The sequence below is a fragment of the Globicephala melas genome, chromosome 11, assembly GCF_963455315.2.
Source record: "Globicephala melas chromosome 11, mGloMel1.2, whole genome shotgun sequence".
Taxonomy (NCBI): domain Eukaryota; kingdom Metazoa; phylum Chordata; class Mammalia; order Artiodactyla; family Delphinidae; genus Globicephala; species Globicephala melas.
In genome coordinates this window covers 48,220,220-48,247,902 of record NC_083324.2, presented here as the reverse complement: position 1 = coordinate 48,247,902, position 27,683 = coordinate 48,220,220, and the positions used below count along the sequence as shown (strand labels likewise).

Sequence of the window (27,683 nt, the reverse complement as noted above, 5' to 3'; positions counted from 1 at the left end):
TTCTTCATCTGTCAAATGTTAATAACGTCTGTCCAGGGTGCTGAGATGTTGTTATTGAAAAATGGCAAATGAAATGTAGGTGAAAAGTACTTTGCAAATCTCATTCATTACATAAGCATTTTCTTGTGGCTATCTTTTTAAATTGAGGTATAACTTACATAAAATGCACAGATCTTAAGATTAAAGTTTGGGTTTTGACATTTGTACACACTTGTGTGACCATCCACCCATCAAGATATGGAATATTTCTGTTGTCCCCGAAAGTCCTCTTATGTTTCTTTCTTTTTTTTTTTTCCTCTTATGTTTCTTACTAGTCAACTACTCCCACTTCAAGGCAACCACTGTTATGATGTGTATTACTGTGGGTTACTTCTGCTTTTTCAAGAACTTCATATAAATGGAATCCTACAGTGTGTGTTCTTGTGTGTAAGGCTTTTTTTCACTCAAAAGAATACTTTTGAGATTAATCCATATTGTGCGTATCAGTACTTCATTCCTACTTATTCCTACACAGTATAATATTTTATGCAATACATATACGTTGTTTTAAAATAGTCATTTATTTCCTTCCCAAAGTGCATATGATATATTCTGATCTATTAGGGGCTTTGAGGGAGATGCAAGGAAGAAGATGTCTTTGCCCTTGAGACTTGCGATATGCTGGGACTGCCCAATAAAGCAGTCATTATTTAAATTTATCAGAATTAGATAAAAAATTCAGTTTAGTCACTCTAGTCACATTTCAAGTGCTCAGTAGTCACAGATGTCTGCTGGCTGCTGTGTTGGCTGGCACAGAGGAAACATTTCCATCATTGTAGAGCGTTTTATTGGCCTCAACAAAATCTCTCACTGACCCAGAGGTCTTGTTTTGTCCATTTTTGTCTTTTACAGTTTTCTCTTGAGGTATAACACTAAAGTTCTTAATATGCACAATTTCAGTGAGGAGCTGGATGGATGTTTTCATGTACATGTACTCATGTATCTGACTTCATAGGCCTTTTCTTGGAAGCTGTATAAAGATTTTTGTTGTAAAAGCATGAGATTAAGACGGGAAAATAAAACTAGCTGCTGTTTATGGAGGGCTTCCTCTGGGCCACAGGCTATAAAGCTGAGGGTTTCACATATATTTAATCCCTGGGGGAAACAGGTTTTCCTTAAGGATCTAGGCAAAATGTTTCTGACCCCTCCCTGAAGAGTCTATTTTGTGTTAGACTTCTCTGTGCGGGATTGTTGGTCTGAACTTCACCTGCCTTATCAGCACAAACTAAGCCTCTTGCCGTCGGACCCCTTTGGGGAGGGAGGAAGCAGCTGGATGCTGTTGCAGCGTCAGTGGGCCTCCCTACTGGACAGCATAAGTCCTGTGGAGGCCCCCATCCGAAAGTTTGCCTTGGTTTCCAGCCCTTTAATCACTGTCACCTGCTGCCCTGGACCCTCTCCAGCCTCTGCCTTTCCTCAGACACGGTGGCCTGACTGCGTGACCAGGCCCCATGAGGCTTGTCTGCCATCCTATGGGAAGGAGGGGAAGAAGCTGATCCATCTATAAATCAGACTGGCCCTGAGGTCAATATTAAGAACAAAGGAGGTGGTGGCCTGGTGACAGCAGAATACGTAGGGTTCCTGAGAGCCTTGAACCTAGATCCAGTGGTTAGTCCCGTGAAACATGTCCCCTCCCCATGGAAGGATGACCTCCATGTGGCTGAGAGCTTATTTCCAGAGGGTTCTGCACTTTTCCAAATGAGTATCAGGAGGGGGCCATCTCTGTGGACATGAAGAGCAATGAGGATCACGGGGACAGTTGAGCCAAAGAAGCTAAGAAGGCAGAGCTGGAGGGTTTGTGCCAATGGTGCTGTGATTATCCTGTTCTAATTCATTGCATGCAAAGCTAATTTTCTCATCTTTTACACAGTTACTGCATCATCTATTTAGTAAGCCACTCCGGGGGGTGGGGTGGGGAAGGACGGGCATGCAGCAGCATCTGCTTTCCTCATGGCTTTTTAATACTGTGGTCAAAAACAACATGAAATTTACCATCGTATCCATTGTTACATGTATAGTATAGTAGTGTTAACTATATATACATCATTGTAGAGCAGACTTCTAGAACTTTTTCATCTTGCAAAACAAACTCTAAACTCATCGAACAATAAGTCGCCTTCTCCCCCTCCCCCCCAACTTCCTTTTCTTGAGAGTTTGGCAACTTTACATACTGCATGATTCCATTTGTATGAGGCATTTGTCTTTTTTGTGTGTGTGTGAGTTAAAATTTTTTACTTAAAAATGTTGCATATATTCTGTTTTTTCACTTAGTGTTACATTTTTATTATTTATTTTTTAATTTTTAATAAATTTATTTATTTACTTTTGGCTGTGTTGCGTCTTCGTTGCTGCACGCGGGCTTTCTCTAGTTGTGGCGAGTGGGGGCTGCTCTTCGTTGCAGTGCGCAGGCTTCTCCTTACAGTGGCTTCTCTTGTTGCGGAGCACGGGCTCTAGGCGCATGGGTCTCAGTAGTGGTGGCACGTGGGCTCAGTAATTGAGGCTCGCGGGCTCTAGAGCGCAGGCTCAGCAGTTGTGGCTCACGGGCTTAGTTGCTACGCGGCATGTGGGATCTTCCCGGACCAGGGCTCGGACCTGTGTCCCCTGCATTGGCAGGCGAATTCTTAACCACTGCGCCACCAGGGAATCCCCGATGTTACATTTTTAAAGTTTTGTCAATGTGGTTAATATTCTCTGTAGTATCCTGTTGTTTTTTTTTTTTTTTTTTTGGGTTGACTGGCTGATTTCACTTGGCATAGTGTTCTCAAGTTTCATCCATATTGTAGCATAGGACAGGATTTCCTTAATTTTTAAGGCTCAATAATATTTCACTGTATGTATGTACTACATATTCTTTATCCATTCATCCATTGATGGATATTTGGGTTGCTTCTACGTCTGTTTTTTTGGCCATGCCGCTCAGCATGCAGGATCTTAGTTCCCTGACCAGGGATCGAACCTGGGCCCCCTGCAGTGGAAGGGCAGAGTTCCAACCACTGGACCGCCAGGGAAGTCGTGCTTCCACATGTTGGCTATTGTCAATAATGCTGCTATGAACATGGGTGTGCAAATCTCTCTTCAAGATCCTGTTTTCAGTTCTTTTGTATATAAACCCAGAAGTGGGATTGCTAAATCCTATGGTAATTCTATTTTTAATTTTTTGAGGAACCTCTATATTGTTTTCCACAGTAGCTGTACCATTTTACATCCCCACAAACAATGCATAAGAGGAGGGTTCCAGTTTCTCCATGTCCTTGTCAACACTTTTTTTTTATGATGGCCCTCTTAATGGGTATGAGATTGTATCTCATTGTGATTTGTATTTCCCTAATGATTAGTGATGTTGAGCATCTTTTCATGTGCTGGTTGGCCATTTGTATGTCTTCTTTGGAGAAATGTCTGTTCAAGTTCTTTGCTTATTTTTTTATTTTTATTTTTTTGTGGTATGCGGGCCTCTCACTGTTGTGGCCGCTCCCGTTGCGGAGAGCAGACTGAGCGGCCGTGGCTCACAGGCCTAGCTGCTCCGTGGCATGTGGGATCTTCCCAGACCGGGGCACGAACCCGTGTTCCCTGCATTGGCAGGCGGACTCTCACCCACTGCGCCACCAGGGAAGCCCTCTTTGCTTATTTTTAAATTGGATTTTATTTTGTTAAGTTGTTCTCGTGGCTTTTTGCACGTGTGCCATCTTGCCAGGAAACGTCTGTCCCCAGTCCCCTCTGTCCTCCCTGGTTTAGACTCTGCCACCTCCATGACTCCATGAAGTCATCAGTGACGGTGCTGTCTAGAACAAGCTTGGCATCTTTTGTGTCATTAGGAACTCAGCATTATGTCGTTACCTTATGTGCATGATTTATTTTGTGTATATGTCCTTTTTAATGGAAATCACTTGGGTATAGAGACTTTTTAATGGAAATCACTTGGGTATAGAGAATCTTCTGCCCTTTTAACTCTCAGCACATGGAGAAGGTCTCTCTAAGGAATGGGTCTGAAAGTGTGTTTGAATAATGTAGGGGCTGAGCGTCAATGTTAAAACAATTAGAAACCAAATTAGTTGCCATCTCTTCTTGGTGGCTGATTCTAAGCAGTTAATGGAAGCTTGAGGAAAAGGCTGTAAGTTGCCCCTAGGAAATGACAGGTGACAACAGGGTACAAGGAGTGGCCACCTAGTCCATATTCATGTTTTGGAGGCTTCATATCCATTTGCTTTTTCTTTAATGTCTTATTTCTACCTGTCAAAGCTTTCTGGGAGGCAGGGATTTATTTTAAAATTAAGAACAGGAAGATATGTGTTATTCAAATATGTTTTTTTTTTACATTTTTATTGGAGTATAATTGCTTTACAATGGTGTATTAGTTTCTGCTTTATAACAAAGTGAATCAGTTATACATATACATATGTTCCCATATCTCTTCCCTCTTGCGTCTCCCTCCCTCCCACCCTCCCTATCCCACCCCTCCGGGCGGTCACAAAGCACCAAGCTGATCTCCCTGTGCTATGCGGCTGCTTCCCACTAGCTATCTACCTTACCTTTGGTAGTGTATATATGTCCATGCCTCTCTCTCGCTTTGTCACAGCTTACCCTTCCCCCTCCCCATATCCTCAAGTCCATTCTCTAGTAGGTCTGTGTCTTTATTCCTGTCTTACCCCTAGGTTCTTCATGACATTTTTTTTTCTTAAATTCCATATATATGTGTTAGCATACGGTATTTGTCTTTGTCTTTCTGACTTACTTCACTCTGTATGACAGACTCTAGGTCTATCCACCTCATTACAGATAGCTCAGTTTCATTTCTTTTTATGGCTGAGTAATATTCCATTGTATATATGTGCCACATCTTCTTTTTTTTTTTTTTTTTTGCGGTACGTGGGCCTCTCACTGCTGTGGCCCCTCCCGTTGCGGAGCACAGGCTCCGGACGTGCAGGCTCAGTGGCCATGGCTCACGGGCCCAGCTGCTCCGCAGCATGTGGGATCTTCCCGGACCGGGGCACGAACCCGTGTCCCCTGCATCGGCAGGCGGACTCTCAACCACTGCGCCACCAGGGAAGCCCCTGCCACATCTTCTTTATCCATTCATCCGATGATGGACACTTAGGTTGTTTCCATCTCCGAGCTATTGTAAATAGAGCTGCAATGAACATTTTGGTACATCACTCTTTTTGAATTATGGTTTTCTCAGGGTATATGCCCAGTAGTGGGATTGCTGGGTCATATGGTAGTTCTATTTGTAGTTTTCTAAGGAACCTCCGTTCTGTTCTCCATAGTGGCTGAACCAATTCACATTCCCACCAGCAGTGCAAGAGTGTTGCCTTTTCTCCACACCCTCTCCAGCATTTATTGTTTCTAGATTTTTTGATGATGGCCATTCTGACCGGTGTGAGATGATATCTCACTGTAGTTTTGATTTGCATTTCTCTAATGATTAATGATGTTGAGCATTCTTTCATGTGTTTGTTGGCAGTCTGTATATCTTCTTTGGAGAAATGTCTATTTAGGTCTTCTGCCCATTTTTGGATTGGGTTGTTTGTTTTTTGGTTATTGAGCTGCATGAGCTGCTTATACATTTTGGAGATTAATCCTTTGTCAGTTGCTTCATTTGCAAATATTTTTTCCCATTCTGAGGGTTATCTTTTGGTCTTGTTTATGGTTTCCTTTGCTGTGCAAAAGCTTTGAAGTTTCATTAGGTCCCATTTGTTTATTTTTGTTTTTATTTCCATTTCTCTAGGAGGTGGGTCAAAAAGGATCTTGCTGTGATTTATGTCATAGAGTGTTCTGCCTATGTTTTCCTCTAAGAGTTTGAGAGTTTCTGGCCTTACATTTAGGTCTTTAATCCATTTTGAGCTTATTTTTGTGTATGGTGTTAGGGAGTGATCTAATCTCATACTTTTACATGTACTTGTCCAGTTTTCCCAGCACCACTTATTGAAGAGGCTCTCCTTTCTCCACTGTACTCAAATATGTTTTGAGAACTTGGGAGGTGCCTGGGGGTGTGGGCATGACACCTGTATCCCCAAGGAGCATAATATTGGATTCCAAGGTTGGGCTTGAAGAGGGAAAGGTTGGATGGCTTTTTTTGAAAATGGCATCTGGTGCTGATTTCAAAGTAAAGAACAGATAGAGGGGCTTCCCTGGTGGCGCATTGGTTAAGAATCCGCCTGCCAATGCAGGGGACACGGGTTTGAGCCCTGGTCTGGGAAGATCCCACATGCCGCAGAGCAACTAAGACCGTGCGCCACAACAACTGAGCCTGCGCTCTGGAGCCCGCGAGCCACAACTACTGAGCCAGCATGCCACAACTACTGAAGCCCGCGTGCCTAGAGCCCGTGCTCCGCAACAAGAGAAGCCACTGCAATGAGAAGCCAGCACACAAGAGTAGCCTGCGCTCACTGCAACTAGAGAAAAGCCTGTGCGCAGCAACGAAAACCCAACACAGCCAAAAATAAAATAATAAAATAAATAAATTAAAAAAAAAAAAAAGAACAGATAGAGAGTTTGAAAGCTTTGACAGGGAGTCAAGTATCTCGATGACACATGGCATTTTCTGGCCTCATGGACCGGCAGCCAGCTGTGGCAAGACCCAGGACGTTGGGCTGGTCTGGCAGGCTGCCCTTGGCTCAGTACCTACCAGTCTCGGATCCACATACGTTGTGGTTCCTTCCATTGCCCCAGGAAAGAAATGATACTTGGAGTGAACACAGCATTGGGATTAGAGGCAAGCCTCTTCCCTTCCAGATGCACTTCCAGATGCAGATGATAGTTTAAGAAGTTGGGGGGGAAAAAATCACTTCTGGTAATAACCACTCAACAAACCCAGTACAGGCACTGAGTCGTCTCTTGGACCTGGGAGGGCAGCTCACAATGTTCAAGTCTGACATTTCTGCTTTTCAGCAGAGTCTGCAAGCCTCAGACAACAACTGAAGTCAGCATCTAGCTGACTTCTGGGAGGAAGCGGTGTTCCCCAGCTCTATCTCTTGGCTGTTTCCTTTCCGAGCATCAGGGCAGTTGCTATCTATTCACCACTTCTCATCTGTCCATTTTTTCAACGCCACAGGATACACTTTTGCATTTACTTCTGTTGCTTTGTTTCCTGATTTTTTTTTTTTAAGTGAACTTTTTGCTGAGCTTTAACATCCATGCAGGAAAGTGCACAAATCATCTGTGTACATCTAGATGAGTTTTCAGTAGGTGAACATTTTCAGAATGAGTTTCCCAGAACCCCAGAAGTCACCTTCCCTGGACCTCCCAGGCCATTCCGTCCTCCCTTGGAGTGGAAGGTTCTTTGGGGGGTGGAATCTGTGGCATCAGGGCCCTGATCCCCTCCATCCCCTGTTCTCAGTGGCCCAGGGCCTGGCCCAGCCTGTGCTGAATGGACCCGAGGCATGGGAAAGCTCTGGCCATCTGTGCATGGCAAATGCATGTGTAAGAGGGTGAGGAGGGGGTAGTAGTGGTGGTAGGGCAGTGCGGCGTGGTGTGGGGGGAGACGTACATGCTGTTGTGGCTGAGCCATCGGAAAGGCCCAGTATCCACCACCCCCAGGAAGGACATGTGTTTCCATACAAGAAAGCCCTTTGAAATATACTCATCTCTTTATCCTTTTGGGAGGAAGAACAACCCTTATAACCTGAAGTATGTAAGATGCTAAGATTTGGGGTGGTCCGCCTAGAGGGATGGGATTGGGAGGGGATATGGGGATATACGTATATACGTATAGCTGATTCACTTTGTTGTACAGCAGAAACTAACACAACAATGTAAAGCCATTATACTGCAGTAAAATGTTAAAAAAAAAGATTTGGGGTGGTCCTAGACCCTCCCCCCTCTTTTGTTATAATTCTTTGGAATCCAAGTTGGAATAAGTCTTGCTGTTTCCAGAGGGTGCTCTCTTTCTCCTGTTGGTCTTGCCTGCTCTGCCCACACCCCCTGCCTCCCTCACAGCAGAACTCATTTGGAGAGACTGATGGAGATATTAATGCTTTGGAGACAGTCCCTAGGAATTTTTCTTAATTTAGGAGTCAGATTGACATGCGTGTATATATAAGGATAATTGGGACTAAACAAAGTCTTTTCTTTCTGTAGTTTATGTTCAGAGACACTTTTCCTTGTTTTCTTACATGCAAACTGCCTTTGACACTTTGATCTCTGACCTCACAGAATGCATTAATTTTAGTTTAGTTTATTGTGAAATGCAATCTTTGGATCTTCTAGAAATTCCCCGAGATCACTTCTTAAATAGTTTATGCCACTTAAAAAAAAAAAAAGACAGTAGGGCTTACCTGGTGGCGCAGTGGTTAAGAATCCTCCTGCTAATGCAGGGGACACACGAGCCCTGGTCGGGGAAGATCCCACATGCCGCGGAGCAGCTAAGCCCGTGCGCCACAACTACTGAGCCTGCGCTCTAGAGACTGCGACCCACAACTACTGAAGCCTGTGCGCCTAAAGCCGTGCTCCGCAACAGGAGAAGCCACCGCAATGAGAAGCCTGCATACTGCAACCCACACAGCCATCAATCAATCAATCAATCAATAAGACAATAAGCTAGACATTAAATACACAAAGTCCGTCCTTACAAGAGTCAGCGTGGGTCATGGTAAACACCCGCCTCGGTCCTTTTTGGTCCCTCTAACCCAGAAATACAGTGAAACATGGTAAGCCCACGAGCTTTGCCAAATCCATAAACTAAAATATAACTAATGTACCAGCTAATTAGATGGTAAGTGATTCAAATTTGCAAACTATCAGAATTTGGTCAGAAATAAAATAAAATTAAAACCCTTAGTGGAGTGGAGTGATGATCCACCGAGTGATACTGTTGTTTAGCTTCTTGCCTGATACCATTTCAGTCTATTGAGAAATATGCTAGAAGCGCAGAATAGTACCGCGCAGGGAGGAATGAAGGTGGTTTGCAGTATAAGGAACGATGAGATTAACGTCATAGGGCAGGAGGCAGAGTGTGGGCAGGCTGAGGTTTCTCGCCGCTCTGAGTGTCCTCGTTTTCCCGTGGACGGAGAGCAGCCTTGTCAAGGGCCCTTGGGCAGTTTGCTTGAAGGCATGAAGACCAGAGAGGCTGGCAGGCAGTGAATTTCTTTGTAGAGTAACCACAGGGATAGCCAGGCCCTGGAGAGCTCCCCCACTGCCCAGGGCCTGGACATCCTGTTCGACCCCAGAGAGGTCATTTCGGGGGTCCTGAGACCTGTGGAGAGGCTCTAAGGGCAATAGCTACCCGACCTGCCTCAAAGGGTGGGTTTTGATGGCTTCTCAGGTGGGCATTGGGAGTTATAAGTTGGAAATGTTTTCTACTAAGACAAGGAGGACTCTGAAATGTGGGTTCCTGTGTTGTTTGCAGCACTTACCAGCTCTGGAACTTAAGCAAAGCACTCTCTGATACCCAGGGTTCCTGTACAGAAAATCGAATTCTAAGACACCTCCCCACCTTCCAGGGTTACAGAAGCGATCAGATGTGGACCATGTAAATGCAGAATGTTACAGCCTACAAAATCAGTGTGTTTGATGCAAACAAAGAAGTGAAACACTTTGATTATTTTAAAATGCAGTATTTTAAGAAAATGCATCTGTTGGCCAGAGTGAAGCAACCTGATAACAGAAGTGAGTGTGAATGTCCACGAGAAACAGGTGGGGCTAGGCAGAGCGCACACCTTTGCAGGAAACAGCTGGGCTCCTCACCAGCTGCGCGGGTGCATTGGAGTGTGAGGCTGGGTGTGTCCAGTGCCGGTGGGGAAGGATGCAAGTCTGTGTTCCTGCTTCTGGCTCCCAGAACTGCCCTCCCTCCAGGTGTCTCCTGGCACATTCGACCCCAGTGCTTCCCAGAGGCTCCCCTCCAGAGCTGACCAGAGGGTCGGTCTCACCTCCTCACATGTGCCAAGCTCTCGCTCACCTCAGGGCCCCTCCCAGTTGCTTCCTCACTTTCTTCAGGTCTCTGCTCAGATGTCACCTCCTCGGAGAGGCCCAGGCCACTTCCTGGCATGTGGGACCATCCTGGTGAGATGGAAATGTTCTATATCTTGCTAAGGGTTTGGTTACAGGAGAGTATATTTGTCAAAGCACATTAGGTGGTACACTTGAGATTTGTGCATTTTTCTGTATGTAAATTTACTTCAAAAGACCGTCAACAAACATTTACTTCTGATTAATGATATAAAACAGTCAAATATCAGCAACTTCATATGGTTTAACCGAATGCTTTGCCCTGAACCCGAAAAGGAGCTCCTGAAGGTGCTCCACGGACCAGTGGCCTCGGCTCACCTGGGGGCTTGTTATAAATGCAGATTCTCAGGGCCCTGAAGACTGGCCGAGCCAGCTCTCTGGGTGGGGCCCAGCGGTCTGTGATTTAGTAAGGCTTCTATGTGATTCTGAAGGGTCTCACGTTTGATGGAGGCCGATGGCTGCTCCGTGGGCAAGCAGGTAGCACCTTGATGCTTAGGGTCTGTTTTGGGTGGAGCAGCACTCCTCGTCTCTGGCTTTTTCTCAGTATGTTCTTTGCTGAGGACTCGAGTCTGTCTGCTGCACCAGATGGACCTGTGACTGTTCACTGCTGCATCCTCAGTGCCAGCTCAGAGCCTGGTGCATAGTAGGTGCTCAGTAAATACTTGATGGAGGAATGAACAGGTGCATGTGTGGGGCACGCACAACGGATCCATCCTGGCCTGAGGGCCCTGAAGCGGGTATTGGGTGCTTGTCTTATCCTCTGCCTGGTTTCCTTTTCTGTCCTTTCCTGCTCTGCCCACATCTGGTGGGTCCCTGGGCCCATCAGCTCTACCTCTACATCGTGAGGTCACCCCCTTCTCCCATCTCCACTGCCCCTGTCCTGGTGCAGGCAGCAGCATCCCTCACCTGATGTTCACTTCCACCCTTGCCTATCTACAGTCTCCACTCGGCAGCCCAGTTATCTTTCCAAACTGCGAGTCAGACCATGCCACTTGCCTGTGTAAGACCCTCTGTCAGCACATCCACTAAAGTCACAGTCATCCCCAAGGTCTGTAAGACTCCCGGGGCCTGTCCCCTGTCCCCTCTCTGACCTCACCTCCCTCCACAGCAGCCCCACGGGCCTCCTTTCTTTCTGTGGACCCTCCGCCTTCTCCGTTGCCCCTGATATTCCCTCCTGGAGCACTTGCCTCTGTGCCCAGTGTGTTTGGCTCTTTCTCATCCTTTTGGCTGCCCCCCCTGGCCTCCAGGTGAAAACTGTCCTCCCCACTCCCAGATTCTCAGTCCATAACCCAGTGTCTTTCCTTTCCGGCACTTGCTAGGATCCCCATTTGTTTGTATGTTTGTTGGTTGTCTGCCTCTCCCAGGGGCGCTCCCCAGGCTCTCGCAGTTTGCTGATGCCCACCCAGCACAGCACCTGGGCTGGATGGGAGAGAAGGTGGCTTCCTGGCCCCTCTGTACCTCTCTCCTCCTACAGAACCACCTGGCACTGCCGGGCTCTGCTTTGTGACCTCCTGAGCCTGACTCTTCTCCTCTGAACCTCTCTCTGTCCTCTAGGCCTGTGCCCACCGCTGGAAGAACATCTACTACGAAACAGACCACATCCTGCCCCACGGCTTCTGTTACATCATCCCATCCAACCTCCAGGCCCAAGGCAGGACGCTGATTCCTTGCTATGAAGGTGAGCTCTGACTGATCCTCCCTCTCGCTTTCTGACGCCACGTCACGCCCCAAACAACCCCCAACCATCTCCACACCACCATGTGAACACTTCCCCCGGCTTTCCACACTCTAACAGAAGGGCTGCACCATGTCCCCAGATGGCCCTTTGGTGTCCGAGGATCAGGTAATGAGGAAGATGGGAAGGGGCACTTGGAGCTCCTTACGAAGGGGCACTTGGGGTTTGGGAAGGAAAATGTTTTCTCAAGCTCCCTACTTAGACGGTTCTAATGCCTGGGCTGGGGACCACTGAGCCTATCATGACTTAGCTCAGTTGAATTTGAGCTTTACGGATTCAGTGTCATTTACTGCAGTTTTACAGCTTGTGCTCTCAGGGTTTGCTTAGCCTAATTCCAGGTGAGCTAAGTGCTTGGCTGTTTATGTTTTAATTCTCCCCCTAATTTATTTGTTTGGACAGAAGTCTCCACTAGCCCGTGGCCACCTTTCCCTTGGGCCTCCCTGGGTTTTCACATGTTTCAAGTTTTGGCCATTGAAAAGGGGCTCTGGGAAAAGGCCAGGTCCCTGCAGGAGGCATGGACCCTCTCCTCTGTGAGGGGAACCCTTTCTTTGATCCCATGTCAGCATCTGATCAGCTCTGGCAGGACCATGCTAGGCAACTGAACTCTGGCCCTGTTTATCTCTGTACTGCCCCCATCAAAAGAAAAACCTCATCTGAAAAATAGATGATGATGTGATCAGTCGAGAGGAGGAGGGATAGGTCATATAAAGACACCGATGAGGGGCCAGGACTGTGCTGACTGCCCCAGCTGGTTGCTTCCTTTTTTTCCAGGAGGAAAAGTGAAAAGGCCCTGGAAGAACTCGTTGGGTAGCTTGTGAGGCTGGGAGGAGTGAGAGAATCAGTAGGGACGATGGAGGCTGTGGGGATAGAACCCAACTAATTATGCAATAGGACCAGCAGCACTCTGGTTTTCTCAGAAGTTGTCTTGTGAAATAGGGCCACGTTGCCATCCCTAGTGACTCCCCTGTACACCACCGTAAGCGTTAGAAAGCAAAAGACAGCCCTTTGGAGAGGGAGCTGGGGTCACATGTCCATTTGTACCTGTAGCCACTGTGGCTTACACTTTTAAAGGATCTGTTATCAGGCAGTTGGGGGGGCGGGATCAGCAGTAGAATGGGGTTGGTCTGGGGACTTTATATATTCTCTTTTTTTTTTTTTTGGCCATGCCACGCGGCATGTGGGCATCTTAATTCTCCAACCAGGGATCAAACCCTTCCCCCAGCAGTGAAAGCATGGAGTCTTAATCACTGGAAGTAGTTTGTTTTGGAAGTTATTCCAGAAGACACCAGTGGGGAGCGGGAAAGTGAGAAAAGGAGGGGAAGGCGGCCCATGAGGGGTGTGGTCCCCATGAGTTACCAGCCTGGGCCACTGGGATACAATCTCTGGGCCAGCGTAGGACACATACCTTAGAATTATCTTGCCTGAGGGATGAGGGGATGGGTCTGTATCCACTGGGCATCCTGTCCTGCCATGTGTGTGGGCGGGGAAAGCCCCCAGGCAGAGAGATGCAGGTGCTGGCAGGTGGCAATCAGGCCATGTTACAGAAATGGTAAGGGGGGGACCTGGGGGGGCCCCTTTGGCAGCGAGGGTTCTGTGTTGCCTTTCTCCTGTTACAGATGAGGATGCTAAGACTCGGCTTTTAAGTAAATTGTGAAAGGTCATTCAAAATCACATGGTGGATAGAGCTGGGTTTTGAATTTTCATTTGTCTGACCTCAGCAAATCATTTTGTCCCCTGGTGGTTAGTGGGGATTTGTTTTGTGTTTTGGTGTTTCTGGTTTAAATGAGATTTAAATAGGAGCCAGTTGTTCACCCTCTCAAAATAAGAGAGGGTGACTGAACTGTCCCAAAGGTCCAATCATGAGGGAGGGGAACATGAACATTTTGGGTGTTGGTATTCTCAAGGACACCTGCCTGTCTTCTTTGCTGGCAGCTCTGGCCTGACCTTGGTGGGAACGTGCAAGCCTCTGTGAGCCAAGGAGGGCACCACGGGGCCAGGTAGCAGGTTGAGTCATGTCTGTTCCACATGTCTGTCACTCACAGTAGAGTGTGAGCTCCGAGCCCACCCCTCTGGGTGCTTTGGACTGTTGCCTGAACGTGTTCCCCGTAGCTCACTGGTCCCAGGAGAGAGACGTGTGGAACAGACCCAAACCCTAAACCTGCAGCCAGAGCCCAGCTAGGTCATCCAAACCCTAGGTGACCTGTAGATGTGCATGGGAGAAATAAATGCTTGTCATTGTTTGCAAGGAGATTTCCTGGTTGTTACGCAGTAATAGCTGACTGACACAGGCTTGTCACAGGAACCCACATTCCTCGTGCAACAGTGGCTGTGGGATGGGCTTCGGCCTCTAGAATCACTCTTTTCTATGGTTGTTCCTTGACTTAATGATGACCAGCTGGAGCCAGCAAGGAAAGTAGCAAAGTGGTCGTGCCCTGCCCAGTCCTTCATCCCCATGGGTACCCACACTTCTGTATCCTAACTCATTCAGTGCCCAGGGAGGAGTACGGGGTGGGGCTGGGATGGGGAGCATTGGGGTATAAGCAGCCCCTTAGAACAATGGGGGACTGAACGGAACGCCTCTGTAGTTCTTGGTCCTGTAAGAGGCGAGGTGTGGCAGATGGTCACATTTCTCTAGAAGAGGGACTGGCAGGTGGGTTATGCAGGCCACAGGGCCCTTGCCTATGCTCTTGCTTTGGGATCTCCATCTCCCTGTTTGGTGGTCTAAACTAAACCTACTTAAGCTCTTAAGGCAATCATTATTTTCTCTTAATGTGGAAAAACTCAGTAACGCTGGCTGTCTGTTCCAGTTGGGGGATCATGTGGTAGTGAAGTACAACAGAAGTATTTTGGAGTTTGACTGGACCTTTCAGATATCACCCAGCCTGGCCTCTTTGTCTTTACTGACATCCAGAGATGTGGGGTGGCTTGCTCAGGCTGAGTTTTAACAGACTCTGGGCGTAGACCGTCAGAGTCCCAGTCCTGGCTCTGCCACTTGTTTTTTGCCATATGCGGGCCTCTCACTGTTGCAGCCTCTCCCGCTGTGGAGCACAGGCTCCAGACGCGCAGGCTCAGCGGCCACGGCTCACGGGCCCAGCCGCTCTGCGGCATGTGGGATCTTCCCAGACCGGGGTATGAACCTGTGTCGCCCACATCGGCAGGCGGACTCTCAACCACTGCGCCACCAGGGAAGCCCTCTGCCACTTGTTAATGCTGTGACTTCAGATGAGTGACTTAACCTTTTGTGCCTAACCTACCTCAAGGGGCTGTGGAGAGGATTAAGTTAAAGCTTGTAAGTTCTTAGAGCAATGGCTGGCATTCAAGGATGTGGAGGGTCAACTGTACTCTGCCATTTTATATAAGGCACTTGAGCACCTGCAAATTTTGGTATCTGTAGGCATCCTGGAACCAAGCCCTCATGGATACTGAGGGAAGATTGTATATGCTAATAAGCACATATATGTTAATATACCATATTGTCTGCTAATGTACTGTCTGCCAAGTAAGTGTTTGTTAATTACTATAGGGCAACTAATTTGTCTACCAGGGATAGAGTCCACTCAGTTTTATGAAGTACCTGTTAGACCCTGTGCTAAGTGCCTGATGGATAAAGCCCAAGAAATTCCCCATCTACAGGGGAAAACAGAGCGGGAACATGGTGCTTCCAAAGTGGCAGAGCTGAGTGGGGAGAGAATTCTATGCCCGTGTACATGGCCTGGAACCTCTGCAAAGGCCCAGGCTGCATCCTCGTTTAAGGTGACATTAAGGTAGGATTATTTCATTTTACAGCTGGAAAAACGGAGACCTGCCTAGAGTCTGCAGCCTGTTGGGGCCCATGGAAAAGACAAATGGTGGATGCTGGACAGGGGAGGATGGACACTTCCTCTGCAAGAGTGGAAAGACCTCAGGGTGGGGCTGGGTGTGGCCTGATCTTCCAGGCTTCTGCCTCCATGGCCTCAACCCTGTGGCTGGACCCTCGGTGGGAATGGACACCATGATGCCTCCATTACATTTACCTCTGAGGGTTATTGTGAGAAGCTCATGAGAAAATGCAGGTGAAAGTGTTCAGAAAGACCACACACTGTTCTCTAATTGTGGCCTGATTGTGGGTCTCAGTGAGGGTCAGCTGTGCTCTCTCCAGAATGTTGGGAAGTTGGTTTAATTGAGGAGAGCCTCTAAGTGTGTGGGCACCTGTCCACAATGTCTCAAACTTTTCACTTCTTAAAAAAGTCCGTCTTTGGTTTGGCACAAGGACATTTTTCTCCTGGCTTTTCGGGTGCTTCCTGTTTCTGGTTGGTGGGAAATGCTATCAGAATATCCTGTTTGGAACCAGGAAATGTAGAGGGAATGGGAAACAAAAATGAATTTAGGACACAAAGTAAAATAAACGGATGGCGTGTACCCCTAAGTCAAACCGTTTATTTGATAGGAGAATATTGTCATTACTGCCATTTGGGGTTTGGTTTATATCAGAATGTGTGAGAAAATGAGAAGTTTAGTGGGGTGACAGATGGGCAAAACTCTTCATAAATTAAAGAGCATGCACTGTAAAACATTAGTTGCTATTAACCAAGTTATGGTTACCGAGTCCAAGCTCGCGCTGCTCGCCGCACGACAGGCCAATGAATTGGAGATGAGGTGTTGAGGCAAGGAATACGACTTTAAAACGGAAAGCCGGCACTCTGAGAAGATGGCAGACTAGTGTCTCCGATAAATCATCTTATCCGGGTTTGGATGCCAGTTTCTTTTATAGCACAGAGAGGGGGAGGAGATGAGGAAGTAAAGTAAAAATACCATAAATTTTGCAAATATCTCCTGGAATGGCCAGCCTCCGGTGAAGGGATGTGTTAATTTCTTCTTTCTTGCAGCCATCCACAGGTGAATGGGGTCAGATGGTCTCCCTGTGAGCTGAACAGGAGCACTTTAACATTCAGGCAGAGGGGGCAGGGTTCCCTGAGGCAGGCCATTCTGTATGATTATAATAACAAAAGCAGCGAAAAGCAAAGGTTAAAGGCAAAGAAACAGATCGAACTTAGAATCCCATTTAGCTCTTTCCTGTTACAATGGGATTTTAGGACTCCCGGAAGTGAAGTCAGTGCATTGATAAAATCAAGCGCAGAGATTTCTTTCATCCTTTGCCCTCGAGTCCACTGAGGCAAGAAGCCAGAGCTTGGCAGGAGGGGGGGTTATAAACAGGTCATCTTTATATTCTCACTAATATGGAATAATCTGGGAGCAGCTCAGCTAAATTAACAAAAAGTATTAAAAATAAAACTGATAAATGCAATTGGGTACCATTGTATATTAGATCTAATTTTAGAATCTGGCTTTACCACTCACTTATTCCTATGAACCTGTAGCTCCTACTTCCTGATTGGGTGACTTTGGGTAGACCCCGCCCCTGGCCTTGAACCTCAGTGCCCACCTCTGTAAAATGGAGGGATTAATCCCTACTTAAGAGGTATTTGGGACTTCCCTGGTGGTCCAGTGGTTAGGAATCGGTACTTTCACCGCGGTGGCCTGGGTTCAATCCTTGATGGGGAACTAAGATCCCACAAGACACGCAGCATGGCCAAAAAAAAAAAAAAAGAGAGGTATTTGAAGTATATAATGTGCCTAACACAGCTCCTAGCTCAGGGTGAGTACTCAATAAAAGGGAATTTTCTAATTAACTTTTTAAATAGTATCATAGTGTCCTTAAACCTTCTCCGAAGGCGTCCAGCGGTCCTGCTTTAATGAATAATGGCGGGTGGAAAGCTGGGTATTGCTAACCTGATTTTAAGACTCCTTGAAAAGATTATAATTTTAAAAATTCCTTTGAAGATCATATTTGCACAATTTATTTTCTTGGTAAGCTCTCTTTATGTAGATGATCTGAAGTTTAATTCATGCCATGTTTAAATATTCTCAAGTTTGGAATTGCTGGGGTCTTAGTTTATCAAATTTTACCCTGCTTTAAAATTGTCCCATTGATTCCAAATATTTCTGTACCATTTTCTTCGTTATCAGGGGGTGGCCAGGCCTTTAATTCCTAATTGCTTTTGCATCTCTCAAGATGGAGATCATTTCTAGAGAAGGAAATAGATTCCTCTATTTAGATGAGAAGATTCCTCTTCCCCCTTCTAATGTTGAAGGCTGTGGCTCCACAGGGGATACAAATCAATCAAGATACATTTACAAATGAAAAGCAGTTGAGGTTTTGTTTTGTTGTGTTTTTGTTTTGGAGAGAACCATAAAAGGCTAAGTTAATCCATTTAAAAATTCAAGAACAAGCCCCATAAATTTTTATTAAATAAAGAGCTCTACATTTACATAGGATTTTATGGTTTCCAAAGAGCTTTCATAAACATTATCTCATTTAAGTAAATGCAGCAAATTTAAAAAAGCAGATGCAGTTCTGTAGTATGCCCAATTAATGTGGAGGGGGACCCTGAGAGGGAGGGTGGCTGGAGGGGACAGCCAGGGCCAAGCCTCTGGCAGTGGCTCTTGGAGCTCAGGGAGACCCATCAAGCTTTCCCTTTGGTGCTAAGAATTCTTATCTTGGGCATAAATATATTCTACACTTCAAACATGTTTTCATACATTGTGTGGAATTATTGACTTAAACTATGACTTAAACTACTTAAATTATGTCATCTAATAGTTTCCTTATGGATATTCAAATGTTATGAATCTCCTCTTCTAAAATTACATATCTGTGTGATGGATGTCTTAGGTTTCTTCCTTTTAGAGACACTAACAGATTCAGAGTCACCAAATATTTATCAAGCACCTACTGGGTTCCAGGTGTTGTGCTAGGTATTTAACATTTATGATCTTACTGAGTAATCACATCATGGGGGTGGTTTAAGTATTCTTATCCCCATTGTACAGATGAGAAAACTGAAGCTTAGGGAGGTTGATGAAGGTCACAGGCTTATTAAGCAGAAGAAGGGTGGTGGCTATTAAGTTCAGAACACGTTTCTTTTTTTTTTTTCCATTTAGGCTGTGGTCCTTGTAACTGAGGGCTGTTTTATATATTTAAATACTTTTTATCACTAGATTTCTGTCTACCTGATTTCATTGTCCTCCGAATTTTTTTTTTTTTTTTCTTTGTGGGCCTCTCTCTGTTGTGACCTCTTCCCTTGCGGTGCTCCGGACGCACAGGCCCAGAGGCCATGGCTCACAGGGCCCAGCCGCTCCGCAGCATGTGGGATCCTCCTGGACCGGGGCACGAACCCGTGTCCCCTGCATCAGCAGGTGGACTCTCAACCACTGGACCACCAGGGAAGCCCTGTTGTTGTTTTTTAATTGAAGTATAGTTGATTTACAATGTTGTGTTAGTTTCAGGTTACAGCAAAGTGATATATATATAAAATATATCTTATATATATCATATATATGATATATACATAATATATATATCTCATATATATTCTTTTTCACATTCTTTTCCCTTAAAGGTTATTACAAAATATTCAGTATAGTTTCCTGTGCTATACAGTAGGTCCTTGTTGGTTATCTCTTTTATATATAGTAGTGTGTGTACGTTAATCCCAAACTCCTAATTTATCCCTCCCCACCTCTTCCCCTTTGGTAAATTTGTTTCTATGTCTCTGGGTCTGTTTTTGTTTTGTATATAAGTTCTTAAGTATAATCAAATTGTTTAATTATCAGTTGGTTAGTATTCACTCAGAAATTGAGCAAAAATTCAGACACTAAGACTGGAAGGTTATTTTTTTCCTCTGATATTTTATTTCATGGCTAAGCTAAGGAACTATGGAAAGATAATTTTAAAATTGATGTGTTAGAAAGACTAGCTTTGAAAGATGAAACTTTTTCAAATGGTTAAAAGGAAGAGAGCTCAGTAGGAAGAATATATGTTACACTGTATGTAAATCTTGATCTTTCCATGGGTTGGTTTTATCCTGCCAGTGTTTTGGGAAGAGTGCAGGAAGCGACTCCACCCAGGCTAATTCTTGAATGAATTAAATTCATTAGTGTACGTTCCATGCATTGAGCTGTGGGTTATGAACATTTGGAAACCAGTATCTTTTCCTCTCTCAATTGCCTGCTGTTTAGACAGGGTTTAGTAAAACCAGCAGCTCAACCAAGAAAAATACTACAATTTTTAGACTGGAGGAGCCATGCAACTTAATGAATCAACGTGTGTGACGCAGGCCACATAATTCAGACCCACCCACGGCAGAAAGACAGAGCTTTCCAACCCGTTCCCAGCTCGTCCAAGGGATGTTTGGGCCGCCTCGTTCCACCACATCTTGCTTCCCTGATTCAGTTGCCCCACATTTAACAGAGTCAGGTTTGTTACAGCATCCATGAGGTGCTGTGGTGCCAAGCCCGGTTCTCCCTTGCTGCTTCGAGGTGGATAAACGTTTTGTTCCACAGCGGAGAGGGAGGAAACTGGCGTGTTGTGGTTCTCTCTCCCCGGCCACGTCCTCGGAGCCTTTGGAGACTGAATGGAAGTGCCCAGGAGTGGCCTGGTGCCTCTGTGTGTGCAGGAGCAGTTCTTCTTGAGAACACAGGAGGCTGGAGGTCCTGCCCCAGCCCTCCCCCCTCTACTTCCTGGACCTCTCCGCAGAGGGAGGGTGTGTGACCTGGGGATGCTGTGATGGGACAGCCCCTTGTCTCCACACTCACCCCCCTTCTCATAGCTCTGTGGTAGAGGATCTCTTGCCTTCTCCAGTATAGGCAAGCAAAATCGAGTTTCTAGCATACGGGAATGATAGATTGCCCTATGTATATAATTTTTGAAGAAGAAGAAAGGCCTGTACTTTAGAACTGGATTAGATCGAGAAACTACAACCTGCCCTTTTTATATATATATATATATATATACACACACACACACACACACACATATACACACATAAATATAAAATATATAAAATATTTAAAAATATATATGTATTTTATATATTTATATATATTATTTATATATATTATATATATATATTTTTTTGCAGAAGGTATCAGGTTAAAATAACAGTGGTGTCCTTAACTCATGGAAATAGCACTCAACAGAGTGAAAACAACTGAAGCATGCTGTGGTCCAGGATCCAGTGTATCTGGCCAGCATCTCTTGGGAAGCCCCCATAGCCCAGGCCTGGGCCCTAAGGGCCACCACTGCACCCTGAGATGCCAGTTTACCTGTTGTGTGGCCTTGTTCACTTTACAAAGTCTTTCTTAGATCACTTCTCACTTAATCAGGATTTTTTGAATATCTGGTAGGCCAGCACAATGTGGATGTTTGATTTTTACTGGAAAGGAGCAGGCCAGGCACAGAACTTGACTTGGGGTTTGGGTGGCTGTGCTCGCACAATGGTGCTGAGTCTTACGATGTGGTTGATCAGGAATAGCTTTGAAGTGTTCTGTGAAGCCTGCTCACGTCACTTCTTCACAGGAATTTGGCTTTTAGAAGAAGAGCACTTTGTACCAGGAGGGCCAGGCTTGGACACAGGCTCAGTGTCTCCCAGCGTGGGCTGTCCCATCTGTGTCCTCAGATCTTTGAGGACAGTCCGTGAAGGATCATGCCAAGGGGTGGGCAGGGATTAAAGAACCGGTTCTGAATATTCTGTGCAGTTTCTCTTGAGGCCCAAGAGGGAGATGGAATTGCCCAAGGCAGAATCAGTCAACCTAGGTTTGGGAAGCCCAGAAAAATCCATCCTGTGTGTACTTGCCCTGCTCCAGTCACACCTACTTCCATCCTTAGGCCTCTGGGGTCAGTGATGCCACCGATTGGATTCCCAGGACACAAATCCTCTTCAAGCAAGCCTGGGGTGGAGGTCACAGAGCCTGATGGACTGGAGGACAGAGGGTAGGGCTGGGAGGTCAGGGGGCACAGAGGTCCAAGGAGAGCAAGTTGGAGAGTCCAGGTGCTCAGTGGCTGAAAGAATGTGCCAGATCCTCTTGCATCTCCGCCTGGGGCCTCGGGTCTGGGCACGGATGGCAGCGCCCACACCTTCCCTCAGCAAAGCCTCACCTGCACACACTGTACCTTACACTGGGCTGGTGTTGGGGGCACTGAGGTGGGTGAACTCATCTCGGTGTTGAATAAACTATGTGATGAACAAACACATTCTGAGATGGGGAGAGGGTATCACTTACCTTTACCTACAAGGTCACCTGGGCACAGAAGCTGAGGAGGGGTTCTGGAAGGCTGTGGAATGTGAAATGTCAGATACACATACCAGTGGAGCCTTCCTAGACTGGAGTTGCCACAGCTGCCCCCCAAAGTGTGTGGTGCTGTGGGGAGCGAGGAAGCATAGGACTGGATCCTGTTCCAGGTTGAAGGGGTTAATCAAAGTACAGGCATTTCTGGGCAGTCAGAACATGGCCTGTCCTCTCAGGAGCCATGGGTGCTTGTCAGGAGCCCCACGTGGTTTGATTCCTTGCTCTAGAGCAAGCTGCGAAGGCAGGTGTAGACCCTGGGGTTTCAGGAATGTCGGGGCCGGTGAGATGGTGACTGCTTCCCGTATGTGAGGCCCACAGACCTCGGAAGAGGCCATCCCAGGTTGGGGAGCCGGGCTGACCTCTGAACGGTGCCACGATGCCGGCTGAGTGCTGGTCAAAGGGCTTCCCCTGCGGTCCTTTGGCCTGGGGTGGGGTTGGGACCCTCCCAGCTCCCAGAATGGCTGTGGTCACCTCAGGAACCGGGGGCCTGCTCCTGGCTTAGCGCTCGCCAGCAGAGTGTGGGGATGGGGTAGAGAAAGACAAGTTTTCCCGTCTAGTTTTGGAGCCCCTGTCACAAAAGAGATCTTGGGACTGTTTTCTTTAAAACATGAAAGATTCCCACATAATTCCTATTCATGTCCTAAATTTATGAGGCTGAACTCTAGTGTCCTGCACTGTAGTTTCCTTCAGCTCGTGGGGGCTGAATTTCCTTTCTGTGTTTCATTTGTCTGAGACTTACAGTCGGGTCAGTGGGTGGATATGCTTTTCGCCAGACCTTCCACATTTAATATGACTGTTTGTTCCGGTTGGGACATTTTGACCCTTTTTGCCATTGTGCTATTTGATACAGGATTTACTAGTTTTTATGGTTTCTTGCCATTGTACAATTTGATGCAGGATCTCTTTATGACTTCGCATAAGTCCCGCTCCTGGCCCTGGTGCAAGATTTTGCAGAGAAGTGTGTTCTACTGTCACTGGGTTGCTTTCTGGCAGGGCTGAGTTCTCTTTGTAATAACAGGACAAGGTAGGAGGAACTGATTTAGCCCTCCCCTGGAAGAGGAGTAACTCCATTGACATTCTGTTGTAATTTAGCAGTTGGTTAATGGCCACTTACTGGAGAATGTGACCAGGCTCTGCAGTGAGTGTTGTTAGAAAATGAATTCCTCTGTGTATTTCCCCAGGGCCCTTCTGCTTCTCCTCCAGGACATAACTCTGGAACCACAGGAAGTGGCACTGTGTTGCAATCACAGCTTCACTGTTCCTTTGTATTATTTATTTTGTGTTTCAGAATTAAGTATATTGCTTTTAATGGAACCAGAGACTTGTCAGGAGCCCAGGGGGTGACATGGGGGTCACTGGGTCATTTTACTGGGTCTCTTGGACCTGAAGGTGCCCAGAGGCAGCCGTGAGCCTCTGTCCAGCAATGTCAGTTTCACATGTAATTAGAGTCACCTAAGCTGAACATAACTCCATCTCCATGCCTTTACCCATGTCATTATTTCACATGGCTTGTCACCTTCTGGGTTTTGTGTAATCACTCACTGCAAAACCTTTGATCAGCCACAGAGGTGAAAGAATGTGAATTTCTGAGTATGCCGAACTTGGATAGAATTCTGGCTTTGTGACCTCGGATGAATCACTTGAACTCTCTGAGCCTCAGGGGTTTTACCTGTTAACAAATGGTGATGATCCCTCCCAGGGATGAGGGATTGATGAAATGGTGAGTGGGCACAGCTGACACAGTGCCCAGAACATGCTAAACTTAAAATGCCAACTGAAATATGAAACAGTAGCAACAGAGTTCCCGTTTGTTGGGTCGGAGTATTAGGAGCTGAGGGACAGGTGGGGGAAGAGAACTTATCTTGTTGTTTTCTTTTGGATCCATTTGTGGAGGGAGAAAGAGATCTCCCCTTTTCCTTCCACACAAGGAGGACAAGAGGTGTCAGTGATGGTGTCACCGTGCTCTGGGGCCAGTCCGGCGGAGTCCCCTCTTCCCACAGCCCCTGGGCTCTGAGGGCTAGTTTCTGGTCGCATGGTGGAAAGCATATTGCCTCCAGCTGGATGGAGTATCTTTTGGGGAGGCTTGGTCGTCTCCCAGGCGACTCCACACTGGGATGGCCACATCATTCCATCTCTGTGTCGTGTTTTCAGTTCTTTCTTCCTCCTGGGGCTTCCGTCCTTTCTGAAGTGAATGAGATAATTGTCACTGGCCTCCCACTTAATTACCGTGGCTGCTGCTTCTCCTTTCCCACATGCACAGAGGAAGCCCATCAGGGCACTTGGCAGCCTCACTACCTGATGGCACCAGAGCCTGGATTTTTGAGGTCTGGTGGATTCCTGAGACTTTTCTCTGCGCCCCAGTCTGGACGGCGTCCCTGGGCCGGGCCTGCGGCCGCACTCAAGAACATGCCCAGCATGCTCAGGCACTCCGCACACAACTGGCACACACTGATGAGGCTGTGGTTTGCTTCTCTTCCCTCCCCTCCCCCTCTAGAGTATAAGAAGAAGTATGGAGAGGAACATGGCTCCTGCCAGGCTGGGATAGCGGGCTTCTTCACTGAGGTGGGTATCACTCTTTGGGCCTTTCTCTTCTCTCATGGGTGTTCATTTCCTGCATGGCTTCCCATCATATGGTAGATTAAAGTCCAAGCTCTGTGTCTTGGCCCATGGGCCTGACTTTCTCCTTCACTCATCAGAGGACAACCCAGAGCTGTGGGAGGGGATGGGACAGTGAGGGGGAGAAAAGGCCTATGACACCCACTGGTTTCAGCTGCTGCTGAATCATGCCAGATCCTTACTAGCATCATTATTACAGAGGTCCCCACGCATAGTGTTTTGTGCACAAGTGCACATTTCTGTAGGTGAGCTGCACAGTAGAGGAACTGCTGTGTCAGAAGCCCTTCAAAATGTGATTTTGACACATGCTGGCAAATTGCACTCCAGAAACATTTACCAGTTGACACTCTCCCCAGTTGTGTGTCATTGTCCCTATACCCTCTAACCAATACTTAAAATTTTTGTCATTAAAAAAAATGACATTGTGTTTTAATGGCCCTTTACCTAATTATTAGTGCAGTTGAGTATCCTTTTCAAATATTGGCCATTTGTGTTTATTTTTTCTGGAAATTGCCTGTTTAAAGTTCTTTGCCATTATTATGTTATTTTTTAACTGTTGTTTTACTGATTTTTAGGATCTTGTATTTTCAATAGTAATCTCATATCTCTTGAATGTGTTACAATATTTTTCACCAGTCTTTTACCTGATTTTTAAGTTTGCTTAATGGTGTCTTTACTATATGGGCATTGAACATTCATATTTGGTCAAATCTGTCAGTCTTTTTCTTTCGGGATTTTAGACCTCTCTGTTAGGAAGGTCATCCCCATCCTAAGATTATGAAATATTCACGTGTATTTTTTTCTGCCACTTTTATAGGTTAAAAAATATTTAAATCTTTAATCCATCTTAGATTTATGCGGGCAGACATTATACGGGAGAAATGAACTTCACTGTTTTCCTAAATGTGTGGTTGGTTCTTTTTTTTTTTAAAATAAATTTTTTTATTTTATTTATTTTAAGTTTTTTGGCTGCATTGGGTCTTCGTTAATGTGCGCGGGCTTTCTCTAGTGGCGGCGAACCGGGGCTACTCTTCGTTATGGTGCGCGGGCTTCTTATTGTGGTGGCTTCTCTTGTTGCGGAGCATGGGCTTTAGGCGTGTGGGCTTCAGTAGTTGTGGCTTGCGGGCTCTAGAGTACAGGCTCAGTAGTTGTGGCGCATGGGCTTAGTTGCTCCACGGCATGTGGGATCTTCTGGAACCAGGGCTCGAACCTGTGTCCCCTGCACTGGCAGGTGGATTCTTTTTTTTTTTTTGCGGTACACGGGCCTCTCACTGTTGTGGCCTCTCCTGTTGTGCACAGGCCCCAGATGCGCAGGCCCAGTGGCCATGGCTCACGGGCCTAGCCGCTCTGCGGCATGTGGGATCTTCCCGGACTGGGGCACGAACCCTTGTCCCCTGCATCGGCAGGCGGACTCTCAACCACTGCACCACCAGGGAAGCCTCGGCAGGCAGATTCTTAACCACTGCGCCACCAGGGAAGCCCTGGTTGGTTGTTCTGATACTGGTTTGTTAAATGTTTTCTTTGTCCCCATTGATTTGAGATACCATCCTGCCATATGCCAAGGTTACCCATCTTCCATCTCAGTAAGCATATAGAGGGTGTAATTTCTATGGCTGTTGTTCCTCCATTGAGATGTAGCAAGTATGACTCAATGCAGGAAGCAGCAGGGAACTGCTGTAAGTTTACAGACACAGTGATGGCAGTGCCGTAAGAAAATCTATTTGGGCTTGTCTTGTGCCCAGGTGTCTGGAAGTGGGAGAGCCTGGAGGAGGCCAGGTTGGAGGCTGTGTTGTGGTGCAGCCACAAAGGGACAGGGCAGCCTATGGGATGTTTTAGGAATAAATATGATGAGGGGAGTCAGAAAATATGAAGGCAGTATCAGTGGGCTGGGTGACCATAGGACTATGGCCACAGAGGACTGAGGCGGGGAGGAAGGAGGTTTTATGCCAGGTCTCTGGGGAACAGTGGTACTGGTGGAAAGGGGGCTGCCCAAGGAAGAATCCACTGGGAGAGGTAAACTGATGGGTCTGCTGTATACACATGCCATGTGAGGTGAGGGGATGGGACACTCACATAGATGTTTTTAGAATCCAGCCTTGATTTGGCCAATGCTAGTATGTTTCTGAGGGGACTGGGTAGGCTTAGCATAGGGCCGGGGTTGGGGGACTCTGAGCAGAATGTCTCCTGTAGGCAGTGGGAGGAGAAAGTCAAGTCATTGCAGAAATGAGAACTCATTGGAGATGTTGGTGGGGAGCTAGGGGAGAGGAAGAGTCCCTGGGAAGGGATGTCTCCAGCCAGAGAGGGAAGACGAGGGCACTGGGCCTGGGGGGAGGAGGAGGAGGAGGAAGGACAAGAGTGTGGAGGGGAACCCGGGGGGCCGTGCCAGCTCCGGATTACCAGAGGACCTGCTGGGACTCCAGAGCCTGAGGGAAGCAGGGTGCGGGCAGCAGTGGGGCTGGTGCGTGGAGCACTGCAGGGAGTCGGGGGGCAGTGAGCAGGAGGGCTCGGTCCTGAACCGGCCACTCGGGGCCTTGGCCTCTGCTTCAGTTCCCAGGCTTTTGGCCTCCCTAAACAGGAGGTCTTTGAACTCCCAGTCTCCCTCGTTTCTGGAACTTCAGCTGTTGGAGGCCGAGCAGGAAATATGGTTGAAGGGGTCAGGCAGCACTGTGCCCCTCTCCTGCCCTCCTGCTGACCTTGTTACTTGGGTTTGCCTTTGCTGGGAGCTGGACTGTCCCTGCACAGGGCGGACAGCTGCCTCCCAAGCTGGACGTAGTTCTGTGGCCTTCCGGTCATGGCCATGTTGCCCCAAACTACTCTGGCCCAAGGCGACTGCTTGACCTGAACGTCAGTGACCCTGGGGTTATCAAAGCTGTTTGAGTTATGGACACTGCATGAATTTTAGCCCAGCGTTGAGGACAAGGGAGAACTTCCCGGGAACATATTTATTTTTGTAGCCTAGGATAACAGAGGTAGATACTTCTAAGCAGCAAGAGAAGACTTGGCCCAACCCTGCTGGTGTCAGGGCACCACTGTGAGAGCCTGGGGACATCTGGGTGGAAATCCATCCGGCACAGACTTTTGTCACAGATTCTGAGGACTATTCTGCCCCCTGCTTGTGCCAACCTACAGGGCACAGAGAAAAGCCCCCCAGGCTCCTCTCAGGCAGCTCCAGGTACCCGTGTGCCTCAGG

The 27,683-nt window shown here is 47.0% G+C and overlaps 1 protein-coding gene across 2 annotated transcripts in view; it reads left to right on the top strand.

The window, feature by feature from the left end:
- The window catches only part of ITGA9 (integrin subunit alpha 9), a 350,116-nt gene that overhangs the window by 18,352 nt on the left and 304,081 nt on the right, over window positions 1-27,683 (top strand). For both annotated transcript variants that reach the window (XM_060308137.2, XM_030830131.3), the window contains exons 4-5: window positions 11,530-11,653; window positions 24,372-24,439. In XM_060308137.2, coding sequence (XP_060164120.1) covers window positions 11,530-11,653; window positions 24,372-24,439 — 192 coding nt within the window. The remainder of the gene's footprint in view (window positions 1-11,529; window positions 11,654-24,371; window positions 24,440-27,683) is intronic.